The 18,715-nt window shown below is 41.0% G+C and overlaps 1 protein-coding gene across 3 annotated transcripts in view; it reads left to right on the top strand.

The window, feature by feature from the left end:
* ADAMTSL1 (ADAMTS like 1) overlaps positions 1-18,715 on the top strand; it is a 173,889-nt gene that overhangs the window by 54,704 nt on the left and 100,470 nt on the right. For all 3 annotated transcript variants that reach the window (XM_069880687.1, XM_069880686.1, XM_069880690.1), the window contains exons 6-7: positions 1,421-1,495; positions 6,775-6,932. In XM_069880687.1, the coding sequence (XP_069736788.1) occupies positions 1,421-1,495; positions 6,775-6,932 (233 nt within the window). The remainder of the gene's footprint in view (positions 1-1,420; positions 1,496-6,774; positions 6,933-18,715) is intronic.

The following is an 18,715-nucleotide window of genomic DNA, read 5'->3' as shown; positions in this document are numbered from 1 at the left end:
TCAACATTAGAATATCTGTATTTAATGAATCTTGTTAGACTTGAATATTTGTTTTTTCAAATAGAAAATGTGAATTCTGTGTAGAAATGGAGTCTGCCTATCTTTGCTAGTTAATGTGATATCAGACATGTATGGGCAGAATGTACGTTGAACAGAGTTTGAGCCCAGTGTTACAGAAGTCGTAGGAGACACTGAAGTTTCTGGATAGGCTGAGGAAAAATATCACATTAGATTTTGAAAATAGAGACAAGGTTCAGAAGAGTCTGGGCGCATGAACAGGCTTTTATATCCTTATAAGTCTTGTGACACTCAGAGATTTATCAGACTTGCCTGCATTTGGTCTCTCACTTCTGGGATATTAGAAGTCCACAAAAGTATGGATATTTCATCCCATTTAAATATGGATATTTCGTCCCATAAAGCTCTCCAAAATGAAAGTGTCAAGTATTCCTGTGATGTGTGTCTAAATTTAAAATTTGAAAAGATTCTAGTTTACTTTTTTGAGTTATTATAGGAGTTTTCCCCTCTTTCTGTTGCTTCGCTTCATTTTTTTATCATAAAATGAAAATATTAATAACTATTTTGCTGGTAGTGCAGAATCCTCATTTAGATAGGCTGGAACAGTTTTCACAGTTTGGTCTGGTCAGAAAGTTAAGGTCCCAGTCCATAGATTTGGAAGAAAGACAATTTGCTTTCATGTCTAACACCTCCCCCCAAAAAAAATCCTCTTACACACACGTGCTTTTCCTTTCACAGCTTTTTGTTACAGGATAAGGAAGCAGAAAGGACAGGGAAAGGTGAATGAAGAACCTAGGCATGCTGGTTAGAACAGCTCAGCATTCTCCGGGCACCCACTCCATGACCCAGGCATAGAATTGGGAGCATTTTCTGGCATCTTTCCACACCTTTCCTTCCTGTCTCACTCCAGGATGTTACTGAGATTGCTACCTTTTCAGAAATGCTGACCTAACTAACTTTCACAGCAGCCTGTGAGCTACATGCTAATTCACACCTCAATTTAAATCCAGTTGGCAAAGCTCCCAAGGGCTTCATAAGTGAAAGATCCTGTTCTAAGACCTGTTTACATGACGATCTAATGGTCTTCTGTTTTTCTGGGGGCTTTCTGTTAGCAGTGCGGAAAGCAGAATTATAGCACTTCTATTCATTAAAATAGAAGGTGTGAGAGTGATGGCATGCCAGAGAGCAGTGGGAGATCATTACATACTATGGACAGGGTCATGAAAAATCTAGAATTCAACTGTGAAAGAGTCAAGTGAAGGGAATTGATCATGGTATGGGTTGTTTAATTGATCCAAAAGCTTTTCTTTTGACTGCCTTGTAAGCACTTATTTCATTGTTTATTTGCAGAAGATTGGAATTTCTTTGCTTATTTACTCCTTGTATTTTTGCCTTCCCACAGTGGATGATACAGTGGTTGCTATTCCCTATGGAAGCAGGCAAGTTCGTCTTGTGCTGAAAGGACCTGATCATTTATGTAAGTAGAAAAAGATAGTGTACATTTGTTTAAGAAACCCTTGCCAACCCAGTGCTCTGTTTACACTGTGGTGTCTGGTTTCCCTCTCTCAGATCACTGGTTTTGACATCAGAATGAGTCTTGCCCTCAGAAGCTCTCCTCAGACAGAGTTTCATCAGTGGTATATGTTCTTTTCATAGCACAGCCTGGCCAACATTGTAGAATCCTTTAACCCTCCATAATTTTTCAGCTATTTCTGTTTGCTTATCCTTTGTCTGGTTTGCCTGGTGCCAAGTACTTTTGTTTAAAATTAATACAATAGATCCCACTGGGTGAAGAAATATCAAAAGCAGTAAAAGTATAAGCTTCCCTATAGCTGAGCTTAGCCATCAAGCTGCTCATGAACATGCTTCTCTTATGATCTCATTCCTGTAGGTGCACACACGCACGCGCATATACTGAATATCACGGGCTAAAGATCTCAAACAGCATGCACTAGTCAAACCATGCTTCTTAGTAGTGACATTGCTCCAAGCAGGTAAGCCCATTGAATGCTGTTAGCCTGTTTGGTTGATGACTGTAAAACTTCCCTGCTTCTTGTGATAGGGAGCTGTGTATACCTCTTCTCTGGGAAAAGAGTCTCAGAATTTGAGAAAATGCTGGGAGACCTGAAGGGAAATTAATTTCTTTCGTTAATAAAAACTCCTTGCATCCTTTTTCCTTACCTTCCAAAGCAGCAGCTTCTCACAAGCTGCTCTTTTTTTTCAGCAGCAGCAAATAAACACTAGAGTCCTGGTGAATGGGATTTACTGGTAGAGGAGACACAAACTGTACTGCATAACCTCATCAGAACCACAAATTATCTCCAGATATGTAGGGCTGCCCTGCTCCTTTTTCAAAAGGTAGTAGGACTTCCCTGCTGCACAGACCAGTTAAGAGTCCTCTATGCTTGCCAGTGTAAATAAAAACACTAGTGTCAGCGAAGAGGTGAAACACCAAATCGTTCCTAGTCTCTCCAGATATGTTTCACCCAAAGAACTTCCACTGAGTGGCAAAATAAGGGGTTGTTCATCAGTCCTGTTCTGTAGCTCAGTGCTTGTGTTGAGAAAGCAGTAAACACGCCATGCCCTTTTAATCGCACAATCACAGAATCACTAGGTTGGAAAAGACCCACAGGATCATCAAGTCCAACCATTCCTATCATTAAACCATGCCCCTCAGCACCTCATCTACCTGTCTTTTAATGCCTCCAGGGTTGGTGACTCAACCATCTCCCTGGGCAGCCTGTTCCAGTGCCCAGTGACCCTTTCCATGAAGAATTATTTTTCTGATGTCCACCCTGAACCTCCCCTGGCAGAGCTTGAGGTCATTCCCTCTTGTCCTGTCCCCTCTCACTTGGGAGAAGAGGCCAGCACCCTTCTCTCCACAACCTCCTTTCAGGTAGAGCAATGAGGTCTCCCCTCAGCCTCCTCTTCTCAAGGCTAAACAACCCCAGCTCTCTCAGCTGCTCCTCATAAGACCTGCTCTCCAGCCCCTTCACCAGCTTTGTTGCTCTTCTCTGGACTCGCTCCAGAGCCTCAACATCCTTCTTGTGGTGAGGGGCCCAGAACTGAACACAGTATTCGAGCAGCGGTCTCACCAGTGCCGAGTACAGAGGGAGAATAACCTCCCTGGACATGCTGGTCACGCCGTTTCTGATACAAGCCAAGATGCCATTGGCGTTCTTGGCCACCTGGGCACACTGCTGGCTCATGTTCATTCGGCTGTCAACCAACACCCCCAGGTCCCTCTCCTCCAGGCAGCTTTCTAGACAGACTTCTCCTAGTCTGTAGCACTGCATAGGGTTGTTGTGCCCCAAGTGCAGGACCCGGCATTTGGCCTTGTTAAACCTCATGCCATTTGACTCTGCCCATTGGTCCAGCCTGTTCAGATCCCTTTGCAGAGCCTCCCTACACTCCAGCAGATCAATGCTTCCACTCAGCTTAGCGTCGTCCGCAAACTTGCTAAGGGTGCACTTGATGCCTTCATCCAGGTCATTGATACAGACATTGAACAGGGCTGGACCCAGCCCTGAGCCCTGGGGAACCCCACTTGTCACTGGCCTCCAGCTGGATTTAACACCATTTCCCACCACTCTCTGGGCCCAGCCATCCAACCAGTTTTCCACCCAGGAGAGTGTGCGCCTGTCCAGGCCAGAGGCTGACAGTTTCTCAAGTAGAATGCTGTGAGAAACTGTGTCAAAGGCTTTACTGAAGTCCAGGAAGATACATCCACAGCCTTTCCCTTATCCAGCAGCCAAGTCACTTTGTCATAGAAGGCGATCAGGTTAGTTTGGCAAGACCTGCCTTTTGTGAACCCATGTTGACTGGGCCTGATCACCCGGTTCTCTTGCATGTGCTTCATGATAGCACTCAAGATCACCTGCTCCATGACCTTCCCTGGCACTGAGGTCAGACTGACAGGCGTGTAGTTTCCTAGGTCCTCCCTGCGACCCTTCTTGTAGATGGGCACAACATCAGCCAGCCTCCAGTGCTGTGGGACTTCCCCAGTCTTCCAGGACTGTTGGAAGATGAGGGAAAGGGCCAGCACATCCACCAGCTCCCTCAATACTCTTGGGTGGGTCCCATCCAGCCCCATAGACTTGTGAGTGTCTAGCTGGCCAAGCAAGACCCTAACCACCTCCTCTTGGATCACAGGAGCTTTGTTCTGCTCCTTTAGCTCCTGGGTATGTACACACAAGAAACAGCTTTCTTTACAATTAAAGACTGAGGCAAAGAAAGCATTAAGTACCTCAGCCTTGTCCTCATCCTTTGTCACAGTTGTTCCATTTGCATCCGACATGGACTGAGTATTCTCCCTTGTCTTCCTTTTATTGTTTATGTATTTATAGAAAGATTTTCTGTTATGTTTCACCAACTTAGCCAATCTGAGCTCTAGCTGGGCTTTAGCCCTCCTGATTTTTATTCTGCACAATCTCACTTCCTCCCTGTAGTCCACCCAAGACACCTGCCCCTTCTTCCAAAGCTCGTAGACATTCCTCTTCTTTTTGATGTCCCTCAAGATTTCCCTGCCCAACCAAGCTGTAATGGATCTTTATATTTAGACCTGTGAATAAAGACCAGCAAATTATAAGCCGTTGTATTTTGAAGTAAATTAGAGTCAGTCTTGTGACTAATTTGGTTGCAGTAAAGGAACTTCAACTTTCTGAAAGCTAACTGCATGTTTTTTGAGACAGTGCTTTTCTCTAAAGTCGTAACACAGGACTTTGGTATGCATAAAAAGGCCAATGCTTGTACTTGGCCAATGCCATCCTCAGACTGGCGGAAAAGGAGCCGCACCTGCAAGGAGTGGCAAATAGGACAGGTGACCCTAGACTGACCAACAGAGTATTCCATCACGTATATGTCATACTCAGTATAAAATTGTGAAAGCACGAAGGTCTTGCACTTTTCTGTTACAGCCAACATCCAGTGAGGAGCTCATTTGTCTGGTTGCTTCTGATCCCAGATCATTATATATAATGTTTTTCTTAGAAGTTCAAATGCTGCCTGTACTTCAGTTTTAAGTGGCCTTTTGGGTATTCCTGAGCTGCTTCAGTATGGTTGTTATTACTTTCCCAGTAAATGATTTGCACTCTTCCTTTCTCTCCTCTCTTCTTTCCCAATATCGATGTTCTCTTCCAGGGTAGAAGAATTTCAAACTTTATTATTTTTTCTGCAAAACTGAGCTGTTAGATACCTTGAAGAGAAATGAGATTTTAGTAGAAGAGGTTGATCTATAGTTGTCTCCACTCAGACCGTACCAGATTTCAGGACAAAGAGATTTGAATCATTGAGGTCTGCCTGAGTCACTGGTTGAGATTTAGATTAGCTGCTCTGTGTAGATATGAGTAAGTCCAAATGCACACTCTTTTTTGGTTTAGAGGTTTCCATGAGTCTTTCTGTTCACACATCCAGAAAGGATTTTTACATATGAATGAGCTACAATCAGTTGGGAGGAGGGAGTATTTTGCCCTGCGAACTTCAGTTGTGTGAGAAGTCAACAAAAGGCCAATTATATATACACAAGTCCTAAAATCATCTTTATGCCTGATGCATGCATCCTTGCCCATAAATAAATATATGGCCCAGTGCATCACAAAGGAAGGGAGTAGTCTTACTGAAAATGAAGGAATTCAATAGAGCAGGTTCTTAGTGTACTGCCTCAGCAACTTCCTTCATGAATTAATTCCCATGACCCCTCGTAATTACAATTATGTTTTTCCCCCGTAAGTAACAACTGAATACCTGCTAAGAAAAACATTTCTCCCACTTACTGTTTCTGAAAATATAGTCCCGTCATAGTTTAATAGTATGTCCCTGTCCTTCACATTTTGCCTTAGCTACCTCTCCATGTGAAAGAACATTTTGTGCATAATTTCACAAATACATGTGAAAGGATTACAGCTTTACAATCTTTCATAATGAAATGTGTTGTTACCTTGAAGTAAACACGAGAAACAGTTTACTGGTAAATTTGCTGTAAAGCATAATCTGCAGGTAGTGGAAAGGCTAACTAGATGCTGGAACAGATCTACTTTCTGACTGTTGTTTTCCATTTAATAAATTATTTAGTACATTTATTATGATTCAACAATCAGAAGTAACTGGTACCACATGGTATCTGAATTAAGGCCCGTTTCTGGGGAGCTGTGGGAGCCAGAGGGAGAGCTGGGGAGGATTCAGCACTCGCCTGCACATTCTACTCTGCTGGGATGGATCAGACTACTTCTGGAGAGGAGGAAGGATTGCGATCATACTGATCTTTCTTTCCTGGATATCCAGCTTTCTTTTTTTTGTAAGTGTCTACCACAGCAACATATGGTTAGTGATTCACCTTTGAACTGAAAGAGGGAACAGCAACTTAACAAAGCTAGCACTCACGGGCAAAAATCCGAGTCATGCTCCACACAGGAGCGTGACTTACTCAGTGTGAGTTAAATGACAGCAAATAGGCCTAACTAGGAATGTATTAATGTCTGGAAGAGAGTACAAACATGACCTGTGGGTGAGGAGGTGAATGCGGAGCTAGAAATCTAAAGGTTGAACAAAGCCAAAAAGCAGATGGAGGAGTAAAAAGAAAAGGAATACATGGGAATATGAATAAAATGTGGAAAAGAACAAAAAAATGGTGTTATCACTAATTCAGGAGGCAAATGTGCATCACCACTGTTTTGTGTTGGTTTTCTTTTGCTGCTTTCACTTACTTGTACTTCAGATTACAATGCTCTAGTATCCTGATAATTTGTTTGTATTTGTCAGTTTTGGAAACCAAGACTCTCCAAGGTGTGAAGAATGAAAACAGCCTCAGCTTCACAGGCTCCTTCCTTGTGGACAATTCTAGCATTGACTTCCAGAAGTTTCCTGACAAGGAGATACTAAGAATACCTGGGCCTCTCACTGCAGACTTCACTATCAAGGTGAGGGTCATTGGTCATCAACCTCTTAGAGTAAGATAAAGCAAGGCAAGATGCATTAGAAAGATGAGGGATCTTATTTTTCCAGTAGACTTTACCACAAAGCCAGGTTACCTCTTAAACTCTACATTACATTCTTTATAGTTGTATATCTGATGAAAACCTCATTGGACACTCTTCAAGAAAGAGGCTTGAGTTTGTGCCAAGAAAGCTGTACCCAATGTGTGCCCTAAAGGGGAAAGATGAGCTCATTATAAAAAAAGGAAGATTACTTTCTATATGTGCTGCTGAGGTACATATAAATTAAGGACACACAGCTTGCTTTGTCTGTGACAAGCAAAAAGAAAGAAAATCTGTATCTTTGGCCCATAATTTGTGGATGTTATACTAGTTTAACTGCAGAGAAGACTGTAAAGGAGTAAAGAATGAGGTTCTCAAGCTCCAAAATAAATGGGATGACTTTGTTTGAGAGGTCATGGTGTCATTTTGAGGTTCTGCTTTGTGTTGCATTGCCTATATGAGTAAAATTGTTTCCTCCCATTAGAGCATTTCTAGTCTTCCAGGTAATAAAAAACACATTGCTGGAAGCAATGCACACATTCTGTAGGAAAGTACACATACAAAAATGAACACTTGGGAATTAAAATAAAATAAATCCTTTTCCAGTAGGTCCAAGGAACTTGAAGGATTTCAGCTGTAAAACTGTAAAACCTGTATCATATCCAGGACTACATAAAATTTTCACCATGAGCCCCAGAGGTAGATGACATTTACTTTAACCTAGAGCTGATGGCAGCTGGAAGTTTGAACAGTGAACTGGAAAATGTGAGAAGTGATTAGGTGGGATTAAGCTGGGCTAGGCTGGAATGGATTAGCTCAGGAAGCAGCAGATCCATGTAGGCTGTCCCCTACCCATCTTGGTATGCAAGCCGCACAAAAAGTAAGCTGAAATTATCAGGACTAGTTCACAATGGGGAAGCCTCACCCGAAGAATGCATTCATTTCTCTTTGAAGGGGAGAATGGAAATGCCCTAATAAAACAGATGTTGGTCAATTCAAAGGTGTAGAACACTTTACCTGTATTACAGGTGATATCTAGATGATGAATATCCATGTGATGTAAACAGTATTGCTCACTTTGCATCATTTATTCTATCTATGGATTTAAGGCAGCCTAATTAGTTAGAACAAACCTGTTGAGAACCACCTGGTCATGTAGACCAGTGGCCCCGAAATGGTAACAAGATGGTTGAACTGTGTTCCTGGTATTTACAGCTGTTATCTTTTATGACGTGGTAAATACCTTTATCATTTGGTGTATCATTTGGTGCTTGCATTGAGTTTTCTTCTTTAACAAAGGTAAGAAGCACTGGTTAAATGAAAGGCAGTACCCTGCTTGTATTTACTGTCTGGCTAATATGAGTATGCAATCTGACTAGGCATAGGCAGAATAAATGCTGTTGAGTTGGGATAAAACTGTTTTAATAATTCTGCTATGTGTTTGCATCTTTTGAAAGTAAGAGTTGCATAACTCAGCAAGTATTAATTTATTGACATATATGTTGTCTTTAAGTGGATATAGAAAAATGCACTAACAAAGCTGCTGTTTACAGGTGTAGGATCTAAGGTTAACATTAGATTTTGCCTTGGATCATGCACTTAAAAATTCCATGTATTTGAATTACAGGTTTTTAATAAGGAACTGTAGAAGATATTTTAGATACTACTTCATGCAACAAGGATATTATTTTATGCTATTTAATTATTTTCTATCTTTTTTTTTTTTTTAGCTTCTGGATATTTCATTTACTACACTTTATTGGATATAGGCATTTATGTACAAATAAGGCTAATACAAGAGTGCCAAAATGAATGCTTACTTCTCAGTATGTCAGTCTTGGCAACTGCTTTCCATACTTCCAGTAGCCATGACTATTTTGCCCTCAGCTTGTGGAGGGACTTTTCTTTAAAAAAGCAGATGAAAGGCTTATCTGTAGTATTACCACGTTTTCCTTACAAAGTGAGATCTCTTTGAGTGTCTGGATTTGCTACCCTGGGACAAGGCAGTTTTTATGCAAACATATCTAAATGAATCTGTAGATGTAGCAGAACTGTAGTTTTAGGATCATTTTCTCCAGAGTGGCTGGAGAAGGGTGAATCAATACTGTTAGATGGGATATCAGTGCCCTGTGTTATCACTTTTAGAGAGAAACACTGTCTGAAAAACATGCAGTTGATTTTGAGAAAATGAGTTTGCTTAGATAAGACTTCAGCTGAAGTTAGAAAACTGACTCTGCTTTAGCTCAAGCTTTGGCTAAGGGCTGCTGCTGGAAGAGACTACCTGGCTATTTTTTTTGCTGGTCACCGAGGTACACCTGGTTGATTTAGAAATGGTGCAGACTGGGTTCCCTTGAGTAGAATTATTGCTGGGATTAGGATTTTGACCACCTATCAGCCAAAATGCTTAAGATGGAGCTCAAAACTGGATACTGAGTTACACAGAGCACTAGAGCTAGCCAGACCGTTCCTGTCACCATTGCGATCTACCACTGGCAGAAACTCTTGGTGAGAGAAAAGCATTTGGTTAACAAAAGAAAATAAGGTTGGGGTAGCCTAGACTTCCTGAGACTTGCAAGGGCATTCAGGAGATAATGCATGTACAGGCAGGAGGCTGGCAGAGAGGTTGATGGACCTGGTCAGCCTAGGGCCAAGATTGTATTAAACAATCACTTTTGAACTAGGAGCATACAGTGATTTACCTCATGGAATGAAATAAGAAATTACTTCAAAACTTGCTTTAGGGCACAGGCCGTAAGATGCAAATCTGCTCTAGCAGCTAGTTTATGACTGGCCTATTATTGGAGTTTAGAGATGTTACCATATCAGGATTGGGAATGATGACAGTAAGGGTCCTCTGTGTAATTTAGTTCTGATGCTGATAAAAGTTTCCAGAGGAGATTGTGCCTCATCTGGGAGAAGGCTTTAGGCCAGGCAGGAATTGATGAAGGATCTAGTCTTGGAGCCACTGGTAGATCAGGGTTACAGTGGTGCTCCTGGGAGCAGATGAGCTAGAATTAAGTCTGAGTGCACAAGAATAGCAGGATTTAAAGTTTAGTTGTGACTGAGTCAAGTTTTGTGTTATCAAACAACCAAAATACTTCACTAAATCTAGAGGAGATCATTGGAATATGGTCCCTTCATCACAAAACAAAACTACCTCTTGAGATATATTCCTTCCTGAGGTCACTTCTGTGAAATGCAGATTGGATTTAGCTGGAAATTAGCTTCTGTAACATTGTCTGTAACAATGACTTTTATCAACCTATGTTTGCATTCAGTACTTTCTTTTTTTAGTGATAGTCATAAAAATCACCCGTTCTGATTTACTGATTTCCAAAAAATACACAGTTGTTTTAATAACTTCTAGGTCAAGCTCACAAGTAATGACCTGCCTGAAAAGAGACCTAATCATTATTTATCTTGACTGGATCTTATGACAAGTTCAAAAAAATTCTCCTCTCTTTCTCTTGTTTTGAGAAATATTGTAAAATTTATGGAAAGCCATATAGTAGCCTTTTTGAAAGCAATGTACGGATTCTATTTCATATCTACTATTTTTTTATGTTCAATTATTTAAGTTGTTTCAGATAATAGTACTTAGAACGTGATCATTCTCCTAATCAACAAATTGAATCAATAAGTACTTCGGAACTGCTATACTAGATGAAACAAAAAGTCTGCTTCATTCAGATTTCATTCAGAAACTGGTTTCAGATACCGAAGGAAAAAGTGCAAGAAACAGATCAATGTTACCCTTTGCTTGCAGATCATCCTTCTTTACCCTTATGTTGCATTTGACTGCTGTGTCTAATGACGCAAAAGAACCAGTCTTCAGAAATTTCTGTAGGCTCTTTTATGCTTTTACAACATTTAGCTCATGAGATGAATTCCACAATGAACTATGTACTGTGTAAAATAAGGAATACATCTCATTTTTAAACCCATGGTGCAATATTTTCACTGATTCCTTCTGGTCTCCCCGCTGTAAGAAGTGGGTAATTATTACTACGTTTTACCTCTTTTCTCTGCTATTTCTATTTTTGAGACCTCTGCCATCAACATTTGCCTCTTTCTTAGTTGTCGTACTGTATTTAATCTTTACTTTTATTGATGATGGTCCATACAAGCATTCTCCTTATTTCCTTTCTCTTTGCTTTTTCTGGTACCACTGTGGTTATATATATTTATAATCTTTATATTATACATAAATACATTTGTGACCAGTATTTAAATATATAAATGTATACCTTAGAAATATGCATTTCCTATCAGTAAATGTGTCATGTAATAAAATTATTTAATATTTATATAATAAAAGTAGATTAATTATATGATGGATAAATATATACACTGAGGAAAGGGAATAACACGCTATATTAAAGATCATAAAATAAAGATCAGGACACAAATTTATTCTACTTGCTGTATAATGTTCTCTCCTTTTTCCTTCCTCTCTGTAATACTCCATTAATCTTTTTAAATGGTGCTGCACACGGAACTGATGTTTTCAGAGGAACGCCTATAACAACCCTACTACCAATCTGAATAGTAGTAGGTAATGTGGAAGACATTTTCATGTATAATTAGTATATATAATTAGTTGGGTTTTCCTACAGGGTTTGGCTTTTTTTACTGAACTTGAATTTTGTCTGCCAAGCCTTGAATGCTTTCACAGACAGTTTCATTTTTATCTACCATTTATAATTTTTTCATTTGTGAACTTGGTAAGGTCATGGTTGAGCCTTTATCCTGTTCATCTGGGGGTCTGGTTAACAACTCATGTCTTAGCAGACATGCCTGAGGAATTCCACGGATCCCTCATTCATTGCAAGAACAAGTTACAGGACCAATCTCTGTTACCCAGTCATCAGTACATGGGAGGATCTTCTTAACTCACATGAACTTTGTCTAGAACCTTTGATGAGAGACCTAGAAGAAAACTGGTACCTAAGCTACCTATATCAGTGTCCTTCATGTGTCCTTGACAAAGCAAACCACAATGCTTGGAAAGCATCATCATTCTTAGGGACCTATCTTTGAGTTCCTTTCTGTATTTTCATTCTGTCTGCTGACCCTAAAACAAAGGCAGAGGTTATTTGTCTGAAGTTTCATGCATTACTCATGAAGCCTCTTCTAAAACCTATTGTTATATTTTTTTGTCTATTTTCCTGTGGCTTAAACAGTTTGTTCATGAAAATAGGCTGAGCATGATCTTATGCGATTTACATTCATGTGCTCTTCTAAGAATACAATTTGAAACAATTGGGTAGATGCTTTTTGGATCCAGAGTTGTGTTGCTGTTAAACTTACATGTTTCTTTAAAATACTGCTGATCTGAAATCCACTGTCAGGTTTTCATTTAAGACAACATATACATTTTCTTAGACATGTTATTTTCTATTCCTCTGACAAATTGTTCTTTGTAATTTTTCCTTTTCTTTTTTTCTAACCTTTTTTTGGTACTGTGTGTAAGTTCCCCAAGTCTACCTATTTCAAATATCAGTCAGTATTAAGAACTATGAAGCTTTGATGCCAACCTTGTTTGGATTTCATCATTTTAATAATTTTTTTTTGGCAGCAAACATTGCCTTTTCGTTTTGTTGATTTTATTTTTAGACAGCATCTATGACAATAGGATCTTGGGGTTTTTACATTAATTTCGTAGGTATTGCCATTATTAAATTAAGGTTAATAGATATTTTGCAGTGGGGATTTAATGCCCACTTTGGGCACTGAGTGGCTTTGCTCAAAGGTGAATTCTCTTACCTGGGAGCATATTGGTCTGTCCATAGAGAAGAAGGTTGTTATGAATGATATTCACAGGAGACATGCAGAAGTTTTGGTGTATTTGCAGTCGCCCTTGGTCCTGTGGAATAGTTTTGGTCATCTCATTTGTGAAGCTTCTGCTTTTTTTGCCCTTGGTAGTGGATTCTGTGCAGATTATAGCTGAAAGAGCTGATTTCTGCTGGCCAGTTATCCTAGCCAGTCCACAACACTAATTTTCTATTTTGTTCTTGCCTTAGGGGGAATAATGGAATTTGAGAAAATATTTGAACCTTCTAGCTTTCTGTATTGGTGTTTTGAGTGATTTAGTCTAAAAGTTTTTTAACAGTCATCCTAATCACCTGAAGCAACGCAGCTTAATCTGAGACTGAGGCATGGTGAGCAAGTTCAGTTCAGAGGGGCTTTGTAAAGCACGTAAATTGGTGATAATGCAATTTGACTGTGATTCCTCTGGCTGATTTAGAGGCTGAATTGAGAAGCCACAGAGGTGGCTGCCTTCCATATAAAGATGACACCAAAACCAGACCAGTCCAACACAGGACTATCACAGTGAAGGGACTTGAATAACAGAAGTGGACAGTAGACATGTTCCCTGGAGCTCAAAGGCAGAGCTCCGTTCAGCATTCCAAAGGAAGTAAAAGGCAAGCTCAAAGAAGTCATGACGTAGTCCTGTGTTAGACAATGTGGTCAAAAGGCTTCAACATCTTTCATGATTTATATTTGTTGTACTTTTTGTTGTTTTAAGCAAACTTGTAAAATTGTTTTCCCATTACAATGTCTGACTTGTGTTTCTGTTTCATGAACGAAATATTAACAGCAATAAGTCTCTTGCTCATCCTCTTTCTTTTTCACAGTGTAAGGTATAACTATATACAAAGAGGGAAGTACTCTAAGTGTAGAAAAGGAAGCCTCATACAAAAACTGAAATGAAAAGCATAAAATTACATATGCCACATAAGGATAGTCCTCCACACCTTCATCCCCAGTTTCTTACTCTGTTACTTAGAAGACTTCAACATTGAACTTCTCATTAATAAATCAAAGCCAGTGACGGGATTTGGTACTTACAGAAAGCATTTGCAATAATAATGTGGGAAAATCTATTAGAACATTTCTATAAGCATGGTGGCATGGGGCTAGATCCTAATATACCAGATCCAGTTTCATAAAACAAAAAATGGAAAAATGGGGTTCACTGTCTCCAGTTTGGGAAATACACACACACACGCACACACACACGAGAGAAATAGTGTCTTTTCTTCTCTCTCAACACGCATGATTTCATAAAATGAGAACATCTTATTGAATACTCTTTCTTAGTTTCACAGTTTAACGCTACCATTAACAATTAAGTTAATAATTGCTTGGTTATCACTTTTGGTTATAGGCTGCTGATGAAATTTCATAACCACTCTGGTGAACTTAGTGCAGTTTTGTGGGCCAGACCACATGTTTTTCAGTGAACATAAACAAATGGTTCAGGCATATTCTGCCAAAATCAAGCATTTAAGTGTTTGGCTTTGGGAGTCTTTGCTTGTTTGTTTGTTTTGATGTAAACAAGCAATATTTGGGGGCTAGAGCGAAAACAGTACAATGTAAAGTTAAGGTCAGATATTGCAGCCTCTTGGTCACAGGTCAGATCAGAATAATTAAAAAATTATTATGCTGCTGTTGTATTCAGATTATGAGGAATGCTGTTTTCATTCAACATTCTGAGGATAATCCCAAAATCAATGCCAAACTTCACGTGAGTAACAGCTCTGTTGTACCTCTGTTGCACCATCCCAGACAGTCATTTACAAAAACAGTTAAAAAAGAAAAAAACAGCAGGATAAAAGCAATTTTTTTTTTCGCAAGACCTTTTTACAAGAAAGGCTAGACAGTTCATTTTTGGTAGATAGTCTGAGGACTCTAATTTTTAACAACTCTTTATAGAATTTGTGATATCCTCTTGAGTCTTGCAAAGTGGTGAGGGCTCCTCTGAAGTTCAGAATACTCCAAATTCCCCTTAAACCTAAAGGAACTCAAGGATAATCTCTACGGGGTTGTCATGCACAAATTCAGAGCTGAGTGCTCCACAACATCTGAATATTCCTGCTGTCTGCTGTTAAGTGGAGAGTGTGGTTAGCAGGACAGTAGCATTAAATTTCCAGAGGGCAGACTTTGAACTCTTCAGAAGGCTGGTTGGCAAAGTCTCATGGGAGACAGTACTTAAGGGCAAGGGAGCCCATGAGGGCTGGGAGCTCTTCAAAAAGGAAATCCTAGCAGCTCAGGAAAAAGCCATCCCCATGTTCTGGAAAAAAGGCTGGCAGGGGAGAAAACCAGCTTGGTTGAACAGAGAGATCTTGAGGGATATCAAGAAGAAGAGAAATGTTTATGGGCTCTGGAAGAGGGGACAGGCCTCTTGGGTGGAACATCAGGAGGGAAGTGAGATTGTGTAGAGAAAAAATCAGAAGGGCTAAGGCTCAACTAGAAATCAGATTGGCAAAGTCTGTGAAAGATAACAAAAAATCCTGCTATAAATATATAAATAATAAAAGGAGGACTAGGGAGACCATACAGTCCCTATTGGACACAGAAGGAACAACGGTGACAGGGGATGAGGAAAAGGCTGAGGTACTTAATGCCTTCCTTGCCTCAGTCTTTAATTGTAAAGAAAGTTGTTCTGTCTGTGTACAAACCCAGGAGCTAGAGGAGCATAATGAGGCTCCCATGATCCAAGAGGAGGTGGTCAGAGCCTTGCTAGCCCGACTAGACACCCACAAGTCTATGGGACCGGATGAGATTCATCCAAGGGTATTGAAGGAGCTGGCGGATGTGCTGGCCAAACCCCTTTCCATCATCTTCCAACAGTCCTGGAAGACTGGGGAAGTTCCACTGGACTGGAGGCTGGCTGATGTTGTGCCCATCTACAAGAAGGGTCGCAGGGAGGACCCAGGAAACTACAGGCCTGTCAGTCTGACCTCAGTGCCACGGAAAGTCATGGAGCAGGTGATCTTGAGTGCTATCATGAAGCACATGCAAGAGAACCGGGTGATCAGGCCCAGTCAACACCAGTTCACAAAAGGCAGGTCTTGCCAGACTAACCTGATAACCTTCTATGACAAAGTGACTCGGCTGCTGGATGAGGGAAAGGCTGTGGATGTATCTTCCTGGACTTCAGTAAAGCCTTTGACACAGTTTCTCACAGCATTCTGCTTGAGAAACTGTCAGCCTCTGGGCTGGACAGGCGCACACTCTCCTGGGTGGAAAACTGGTTGGATGGCCGGGCCCAGAGAGTGGTGGGAAATAGTGTTAAATCCAGCTGGAGGCCAGTGACAAGTGGGGTTCCCCAGGGCTCAGGGCTGGGTCCAGCCCTGTTCAATGTCTTTATCAATGACCTGAAGGCATTGAGTGCACCCTTAGCAAGTTTGCAGACGACACTAAGCTGGGTGGAAGTGTTGATCTGCTGGAGGGTAGGGAGGCTCTGCAAAGGGATCTGAACAGGCTGGACCGCTGGGCTGAGACCAATGGCATGAGGTTTAACAAGGTCAAGTGGCGGGTCCTGCACTTGGGGCACAACAACCCTGTGCAGTGCTACAGACTAGGAGAAGTCTGTCTAGAAAGCTGCCTGGAGGAGAGGAACCTGGGGGTGTTGGTTGACAGCCGACTGAACATGAGCCAGCAGTGTGCCCAGGTGGCCAAGAAGGCCAATGGCATCTTGGCTTGTATCAGAAACGGTGTGGCCAGCAGGTCCAGGGAGGTTATTCTCCCTCTGTACTCGGCACTGGTGAGACCGCTGCTTAAATTCTGTGTTCAGTTCTGGGCCCCTCACCACAAGAAGGATGTTGAGGCTCTGGAGCGAGTCCAGAGAAGAGCAACAAAGCTGGTGAAGGGGCTGGAGAACAGGCCTTATGAGGAACGGCTGAGAGAGCTGGGGTTGTTTAGCCTTGAGAAGAGGAGGCTGAGAGGTGACCTCATTGCTCTCTACAACTACCTGAAAGGAGGTTGTAGAGAGGAGGGTGCTGGCCTCTTCTCCCAAGTGAGAGGGGACAGGACAAGAGGAAATGGCCTCAAGCTCCACCTTGAGGCCAGATTTAGGTGGAGATTGAGGCCAGGTTGAGGGGAGATTTAGGCTGGACATTAGGAAAAAATTTTTCACAGAAGGGGTCATTGGGCACTGGAACAGGCTGCCCAGGGAGGTGGTTGAGTCACCTTCCCTGGAGGTGTTTAAGGCACAGGTGGACGATGTGCTGAGGGATATGGTTTAGTGTTTGATGGGAATGGTTGGACTCGATGATCCGGTGGGTGTCTTCCAACCGGGTTATTCTATGATTCTAATAAATTCAGATAGGATTTTATTTGCAAACGTAAGGAATTATTGCCATTTTTTCTGATTCAGGGACTTAAGGATGCAAAACTCACGGTTAGTTAGAGGACTAACTAAAGATTCTCAAGTATTGATCGTCTCTTTTTGAAGCTCTGGCATTTCTCATAACTAGCAGTATGTTGCAAATACTGCAAGGGTAAAACAATTCACCGTACTCCAGAGTTGAGTATTTCAATGTGTGGAGATTGGCCCAGTCCAGCAAAATCAGGACATTTGTTAAAGTGTTTAGCTATTCAGGCTCACTTTGAGTTTTGCAAGGCACAAGGAGCCACTGATCTCCTGGATCAAGATCTTAGGTTTAAAAAACTGTCAAACAAAATAAAAAAGAAATTTTTACTGCAGGGAATTACCATATATTGTTCCTTTTCTGCTTAAAATGCTTCTTAAAAAATAATTGATACTGTGCCTACTTCTTTCATTTACTTGGTTTGTTTTACTTCAGCGTATAGCTGTGGCTTATTGTAATTCTTCCCCACCCATGTTGTTATCATGGCTATATGACAGACTTCCATATTAGGCTGGGAAAGATGTGCATCTCTCTTTTCTCTGTGTCAAAACGTACAGATAATTCTGCAGACATGCTGGAATAGTCTGTAAGGGGAAGAACTTTCTGTCTTCCTGATTTTTTCTTAATGTGAACTCTCTTTCCTCCCCTTCATTTTATAGTAGACTCTGTTCGAGTTCTTGGTCTGTTCTTCATGAACTCATGTTCTTCATGTGGTCACTGAAGACCACACGGCTGAGTAGATCTGAGTTTAAGAATCTCTGATGATGTTTAAAATACAAAGAGTAAGAGCAGAATTCTCCCCAGTGGACATTTTTTTGCACATTCTGATCAGAGACCTCCCTGAATGGCTTCCAGCACAATAGAACACTTTTCCCAGGAGTGCATGAGGCTTTCATGAGCCCAGAAAGACCCTTCTGAAGTGTGTGATTAATATACCATCCCCACACAAGGAATTAGAGATCCTGTTTCTGACACAGAGGCTCAAATTATATTAATCTGTGCAAAAGGTCTCTCATTTGCTGAAGAAGCTGGGTTGCTACAGCTGTAATTTTTTTCCTTCTGGGGATTTACATCACTGTTTACTCTAATTAGAAAAGGGCAGCCATAGTCTCAGTGGGCCACATCTCTTACAGCCATCAACATATCCTGCAGTATTTTTGCCTTCCTCCTTCCCTTCAAGATAAACTTTGATTTGTAATCATGTTTTTGTCCATCTTCAGAAGAAAACAAAACCTAGATTACACAGTTCAGCTCCATTTGTCATATTTCTGCTTCTGTTTCACAGTCTATTCTTTGTCAGTGTCTCCTGGTGTTTGGAAAGAGAGAGAAGGAAAGGCAGATTGAAAAAATATGGGAAACATGTTCAAAAACTGCTAAAAGAAAAATTAGGCACTGCTGAAACATTTTAAGCTGTCTGAAAAAAAGAACAGGGAAGATTGCTTCTGGGAGCAGGATTACTGACTTGGAGAAGGGTCCGTCTTATCTAGTTATGATTTGACAGTTTTCTCTCCCGCGGTAACATTATGCCACTGTTGTAAAGGTGCCCAAGCAACACTGATATATTAT

Source organism: Phaenicophaeus curvirostris, chromosome Z (genome assembly GCF_032191515.1).
Source record: "Phaenicophaeus curvirostris isolate KB17595 chromosome Z, BPBGC_Pcur_1.0, whole genome shotgun sequence".
NCBI classification, from domain to species: domain Eukaryota; kingdom Metazoa; phylum Chordata; class Aves; order Cuculiformes; family Cuculidae; genus Phaenicophaeus; species Phaenicophaeus curvirostris.
Note: the sequence above shows the minus strand (reverse complement) of the source record. Positions and strands in the feature narration are given on the sequence as shown.